The 7076-nt window shown below is 39.9% G+C and overlaps 2 protein-coding genes across 2 annotated transcripts in view; one reads left to right on the forward strand and one right to left on the reverse strand.

Annotated features, from left to right (window-relative positions):
* LOC118329096 (prolyl-tRNA synthetase associated domain-containing protein 1-like) overlaps positions 1–1979 on the forward strand; it is a 4004-nt gene extending 2025 nt beyond the window's left edge. Inside the window, exon 3 of the mRNA XM_035663064.1 lies at positions 997–1979. Coding sequence (XP_035518957.1) covers positions 997–1209 — 213 coding nt within the window. The 3' untranslated portion in view covers positions 1210–1979. The remainder of the gene's footprint in view (positions 1–996) is intronic.
* Positions 1980–2777: 798 nt separating this feature from the next.
* The window catches only part of vps8 (VPS8 subunit of CORVET complex), a gene marked incomplete at its 5' end in the record, with an annotated part of 28625 nt that continues 24326 nt past the window's right edge, over positions 2778–7076 (reverse strand). The window contains 5 exon segments of the mRNA XM_035663250.1: positions 2778–3948; positions 4812–4892; positions 5192–5245; positions 6027–6195; positions 6532–6701. Coding sequence (XP_035519143.1) covers positions 3823–3948; positions 4812–4892; positions 5192–5245; positions 6027–6195; positions 6532–6701 — 600 coding nt within the window.

Raw genomic sequence — 7076 nt, forward strand, 5'->3', positions numbered from 1 at the left:
TGTTTTCATGAGTGTATGATCACCATAATATAAGAATAGAGGGGGAGCGGGTCCTCTTCCCTGAAGGTTGCCATCTTGAACTGCCATGTTTCTACAGTAGCCCAGAATGGACGAGTGGTGTTTAGTTAGTTAGTGGCAAACTGAAATCTGACCACTAGATGGCACTAAATCATACACACTGGTCCTTTAATCACATTATATATTTTTCTTGCTCAGTCGCTGCTATATATCACCACTGCCACTTTATCTTGTAACTTTATCTTTAATTTCTCTTCTAGTTTCTATTTTTACTACTATTCTTCTCGTGGTTTTATATAATATATTAAAAAATTTCTTTCCCTATCTGTATATATTTCCTTGTGCTGCTGCAAAAAACTAAATGTCTCCTCCTATCTGGGGATTAATAAAGGTTTATCTTATATAATTTGTTATTTGCGCTTTAAAAATACTTTTTTCTTGTTGTGCAAAACAAGCACAAGCAGTACAGCTACATGGTATGTTAACAGTAGTAACATTTTCTAAAGGTTTTGGGTCTGTTGACTCTGTTAGATATGTTCTGCTGGTTTGTGCTGACAGGTGAAGGTCTTCTGTTTATTGACAACAGCTGTGATTCATTAATGGTCTAATCCCACAAACACTCATTGAACAGATGGGATTCATCAAGTTTGTGCAGTTAGTTTCTGCTTCCAAAGTCCATTATTTTCCACCGTGATGGAGCGTTTTAAACTATTACTTCCAACTAAATAAATATAACGCAGCCTGAAAAACATTTTCATCCTGATCCTTTCACTGCACATGAGACTGTTTAAGCACTCTGTTCAGAGAAAAGGATTTAATCACTGTGAAGATGGAATGTGACGTTGCAGCAGGAGCTTCTGTGTTCAGTGACTGGCCCCTTTAAAAGACTGGGACTCACCTGAATCTTACAAACATCATTGTCATACTGAATGTCCACCACAGACTGCTGACCTCACTTCCTCCTCCGTCTCCTCTCAGGTGGGTCAGGGCTGCGCCACGGCTCTCGCTCTGCTCTTCGATAAGGACCAGAGTGTGAAGTTCGTCTTGGACCGGGACCTGGTAGAGGGAGGCCATGAGATGGTCTACTTCCACCCCATGACCAACGCTGCCACCATGGGGCTCCGACCAGACGACCTGCTGCGGTTCCTCAAGGAGACGGGCCACGAACCTGTCCTGGAGAGCTTCGAGTAGGGTGGGAAAGGAACCTGGAGCCAAACCGGGGTTAAAACCTGGATGAGAGCAGCCTGCAGGGACTGAACCTGACTCGTGTTGTTAGAACAGGACATGAAAAAGCCTGCAGCACATATGAACTCTGGTTCAGATGTTTAGAAATGATACAAAATGATACAATTACAACATGAATAAGAGGTGTCTAAAAGTTATGATTTAAAACAGAATGTGAACATTTTACTGCTTCAGTTACAGCTCTGCCAAAAATAATTTTAAGATTTTTAAAAGATGAAATGTTTTTGACAATTCATTAGACAGAAATTAGCAGTTTGTTTGTTAATTGTTACTTAGTAAAGCTCGTCTGTTTATTATTTAATGTTTTAGCTCAGTAAAAAACAACTGAAGACATCGTCATCAGTTTTTAGAATGATTTCTTCCTTCCACAGACAAGAACCTGGCAATACGATACATATCACAATACAGGGGTTACAATTAAAGCTGCAGTAGTTAATTTTTTATAAAATATTTGCTGAAACCTTCACTATATCCTGACAATACAACATGAGACAGGTAATCTGTGAAACAATCAGGTTTCTCTGGGTCCTCCTAGTGTTCCTAATGGCAAAAATGCACAGAAACTTAATTCTTAAAAGTTACCTACTGCAGCTTTAAATATATAGTGATATATTGCAGTGTGTGATAGTATTGCAATTTTTAAAAAGATAACATTTTAGGAAAGCTGTCATAGTACTGTTTTGGTCTCTATAGCTAATTATTCCCTTAATGACAGCTGTCCAGTCATCCACTAATCAGAAGGCGGTTTGATCCCCGGCTCCTCCCGCTGCATGTCGAAGTGTCCTTGAACAAGATACTTATAGTGTGATAGATAGTGTGAGTGAGTACGACTGAGTTAGTTTCCGTTTGATGGCCTTGAGTGTATGAATGTGTGTGAAAGGGCTAATGCAGCATGTAGTGTAAAAGCTCCTTAAGTAGTCAGAGGACTAGAAAGGTACTATACAAGTAGCAATCATTACACCTGTGATTTCCCTGCAATGACGTGCCAGAATGTCTATTGTGTAACCAGGCCACTGAGGAATGATGATAAGTGTGTAGTTCCCCTCGTCTCTTACGCCGTGAAGAATGGGCGTCGTCACATCCTGATTGACAAAGAGGGGAATGGACCGGAATGCTCTCAATCATCGTTGATGAGTCGGTCCCCAAGCCCTGTGCAACAGCTGATCAGAGTAACCTCTAATCAACCCAGAGGAATCACACATTCACATTCAGCTAAACTACATAGGAAAAAAAGGAAATTAAATGACAGCATGTATGAATAAATAAGGGACTGCTACACTAGTAACATCTAGCAAATGATAAAACATTTTTCAAAACATGAACATTTATTCAGATGTTCAAATTTGTTCACTTTTAGATTCTGTTGTTTTGTTTTTTAACTTAAAGCTGCAGTAGGTAACTTTTAAGAAAATATCTTTCTCTCATGTTTGCTGAAACTTTCACTATATCCTGACAGAACATAAGACAGATAATCTGTGAAACAAAAAACAACCTCTGGCTCCTCCTAGTGCTCCTTATGACATTTACAAGAATCCACCAGGCCTGAACGAAAACAACCAATCAGAGCTGAGAAAGATAGTCAATTGTTCAGTCTCATTCCCAGGTTGTCAAATATCGATGCTGGGAATGAGACTCAACAATGAGCCAATCCTATGTGTCTTTCCATATTACTTAGCTCTGATTGGTTGTTTTTGTTTAGACCCGGTGAAGTCCAAAGTGAACCTGTGTTTTACAGATTATCTGTCTCATGTACAAAGTTCTAACAAATATAACAAGAAGTCATTATTAAGCCCACAAGAGAAGTCTGAAGTAAAGAGAAAAAAAGTCAGACAGCCCTCTCTAATAATACATACATACATAGCCCTCTTTGGACTTCCACACTACCCATAAAAGTCCCAAACAGCCTTATTGTGAGATTAAGTTCCTTTAGAAGTTGACCTAATGATTGGTTTAAATAAGGAGCCGGAAAATGAGTTTGCGTTTATCAAATTATCTTCTGTTCTGAAATGTTTGTTCCACCGATACCACAAAAACGATGGGAGATTTCTCACTCAGAAAACACCTCATGAGATCTTGAATTCAATCATTCAATAAAGGTAATTTATCACTGTCAGTTAGGAGCTGCATTGTGGTATCATCACGCTAGAACCTTTCACATTAAACAAGTTAGGATCAGTGTTTATATCAGTGTGCAGAAATAAGAGAGGAGGAAGTATCTTGTGTTGTTTACTGCTTGTAAACAAACATTCAGTATCAATGCCCCCCTCCAAAATACGAGTTTTAACTTTCTTCGCAGTTATGTTATGATCCACTTCTTGACAACATGCAAACTAAAGCATAAACAATGGATGGAATTAAAGCTACATTCAGTAGAATTACCAGTGACCCAATATTATCAACAGTTTGAAACAAGTTAAACAATATCAAAAATGGTGGAAAACTGCATTCGACACTGATGAAGAACAGTAAGGGGAAAGCAGGAAATCAGTCTTTAAGCAGTCCTGCTTCACTCAAGTCTGGACAAATGGAGGACAAATGGATCCTCAGCCAGTCCTGGTGCTACTCCTCCAACAGAGGTGGAGGAGCGAGTTTAAGTTGGAAATTCTCTGTTCCTGGCTGGGCTGTGATTAGAAGCCCCGTCTTCTCACTGCTATGGCAGTGGGACAGCTCTGAAAGGATGGACAACTGGAAGATAGACAGAGAAAAAACACAACAATTAGAAAACATGACGTGTACAACACCAGGGTTCCCACTCTGTTTGAGAAATCTTTTTCCAGGAGTTTTCTTGACAGTAAAGGACAGCACTCACAAACGGTAATATAATTTACCGGTAGGCCTTGTACATGGTCAGCGTTTATTTGTGGTGTGAGTGGTTGTTCTCACCACAGATGATCGATCAGCAGCGCGGTCTCCAGACTACAGTTTACTACAGTTTTCCCTTTAACTTTAACATTAATTTGACCACGGCTCATAAGCAACAGTTAAAATCAAGTAGAATTTATTTTATTTTACAGAAAAGGTTCCTTCTAGAAAGCAAAAGTTAAAAATAAAGTTTTTATAAAATAAAATAAAATACAATTAACATCGCTGTTAATTTGTCTTGATCAAATAAATCGCTGCAAGTCTGCTTTGCGTCCACACTTGATTCATGGTTATTGGAATGGCCATCTGTGTTTCCAGGTTATGACTCTGGATCTTGGTGTTTGTATTTTAAAGCAATGTTACCATATAACTCGAGCAAATAGGTTGTTTTGCAGTTTTCACAGCAATATCAATGTTCTAACTGCTGATAAGGTTGGTATAATGCTATATGCCTGCTGCTTAAGCTGTGTACAGCGCTGTTCTGGCTGTGTAATGCTGCTGTAGGGCTGTACTGTTTGCAAGATTGACAAAAACTCAGATGTTCATATCATCTTAGATCTAAGTCAGATGACCACTGTGGATTATCTATATTGCTGAGCCTGTCTGTGTTGAAGAAGAAGAAAGATTTCTGTGATGTGTTTGGCTATGTGCGTGTTATCACTTAACGGACAGACAGGTGTGCATACCCTGGACGGCCCTCGGTATAAACAGCGTAGCTGATCCCAGGACTGTTCCTGCTGAAGGTCCAACGTTGCCTCAACAAACACCTGGACCACAACAAAGAACCAGATGTAGTCAAAGCATAGATATTAAGCTGGAATTTGTTACAATGCATACAGTGTGCTATAATACGATCTATTTATAGATGGACAGGTGATGGCAATAGGGTCTCCTTGTTCCTCAAGCAGCGGGATTCTAACATTTTACTTCCTGAAATAAGACAGGTTGTAATAAACTGGAAGTATCCTTCAAGGTTTCAGAGTGAAAGGCCTGACAGGAAAAACACATTTCAGCATAACCTTCAGCAGAGCCAAAGATGGCGGGCCACCAGCTGTTAGAACCTTACCTTCTTTCTGTCAGCCTCTGCTCCCACATCATGATGCACTGATGTAACTCGAGTCTGACAGAGAGAGAAGGAGACGGCTGTGTCAATACATTGTCTGTGCTTCCACTACAAGCAGTTTATTGTAACAAAATCCAACTGGCATGAAAAGAATCTGCTTTCACACGTTACCACTGGCTTCTTTTGGTTCAGCGCTATGTACAAAAGATCATCCTCTGCTACGTCACTGGTGTCATCGCTGTAAGGCAACTGAGCCAATCACGGCGGAGTGTGGCAAGCATGATTTCAAAAAAATGGACAAATATTGACAGATGGTAGCTTTACAGTAGGGGTGTAAGAAAATACTGATACACTTGAGTATACCAATTTTTTGTTTATGATCTTGTATAGATTCTCACTCAGACTTTATTCATATGGTGTGTTCTTTCTACAATTTTCCTTAAATTAGATTTCGCATTATATTGAATCTGAACCCCTGTATCATGATACGTATTGCATTGCCAGTCTGCCAGCTGTATTTATGTTTGCGGAGTGTGCGATCACATCCGTCTGTTAATGTTTTAATTACTACATAATAATAATCCTACAGTAGTTGCTAAACAGCTAAATTTTCTCAAAACACCTCATCATTCATTTTAAGGACAAAACACCAAACAACACCAGAAATGTTTCACAGGAGTGGGCGCCACTGAAAACCTTTGGGTGGCCGAACCTTGGTGGTGCCCCATCCACTGGCAGCAAGGAGGGTGATTCTGCCTCCACAACCTGCATTATGACTTTATTCTATTATTTATTTTCCCTGGCAATTCAGAGCTTTTTCCTCTTCTGCAACACACACCTGTGCCAGTGACGTGCTGCGGCCTCTGTTTGGCTCGGCAGAAGACCCTGCCCTTCCTCCTTGGCTGGAGGAACACTTGTAGCAGCTCCACCGCTGTTGTTGCTCTGAAGCGAAGCCCCACCCACAGTCCTTCTGCTGCAGACACTGGAAGTGGTACAGGTGGCCGCAGCTGAAGATACACACATAAAACACACATTAGCACCAAATATGTCACACTTTTTAAGATGTATAACAGGAACTGGCCCAGAGGCGCATTAACTTTACAAGCCACTTCATACTGTCACATTCCTATTTGTGATACCTGTAGACTGACCTAATTGAACTGTTTGAAAGAGAGATTTTGACTAAAATGTGAAGACTTTTGTTGAGTAAAACAAAAAATTAACAATCAAAATTATAATAAAACAACATAAGGATATGAGCAGACACACACACACACACACACACACACACACGATCTAAAACATCTGTGGCTTCACTGTCAATCACCTCCAGTGTGTGTTACCTGAACACAATGATCTCCTCTGCAGAGTCCTGCCTCCTCTTGTACTGCTGCAGGCAGATGTTACAGTAGTCCTGCCGTGGGTGGAGCCCTCTTGTGACGGCAGCGCGCAGGTGAGCCAGGGACCAGTGGAGGTCGTGGTTCAACAGACTGGTGGTTGTTTCAAGTAAAGTCTAAAACAGATAATATAGCATTATTAGAGGCCAATGTATTTATATTACCATTTTAATTATTATATGTCAATTTATTGCATATATTAATACATGTCTTTTTAAATGATGATTTTAAAATTTAAACAGGCAAACAATAAACAATTAAACTAATCCACAGTGGAACAGGAACACTCATCCTTCAGATTTTTTTCAGAGAGAGAGAGTGATTATTATTGGCTACTAGCTACATCCAATCTGACCAATGACAAAAGACGTGACTAAAAGCTCGGGAAAATTCATAATACATGGACCTTGTGACAAGAACTGTTGGTCCAAGGTTAATATTGAACCTTTATGCTCACTGTATATTATAGTTTACAGTAGTGGACACACACA

This window comes from Morone saxatilis, unplaced genomic scaffold (assembly GCF_004916995.1).
Source record: "Morone saxatilis isolate NCDOM2014 unplaced genomic scaffold, NCSU_SB_2.0 Contig19, whole genome shotgun sequence".
Taxonomy (NCBI): Eukaryota; Metazoa; Chordata; class Actinopteri; family Moronidae; genus Morone; species Morone saxatilis.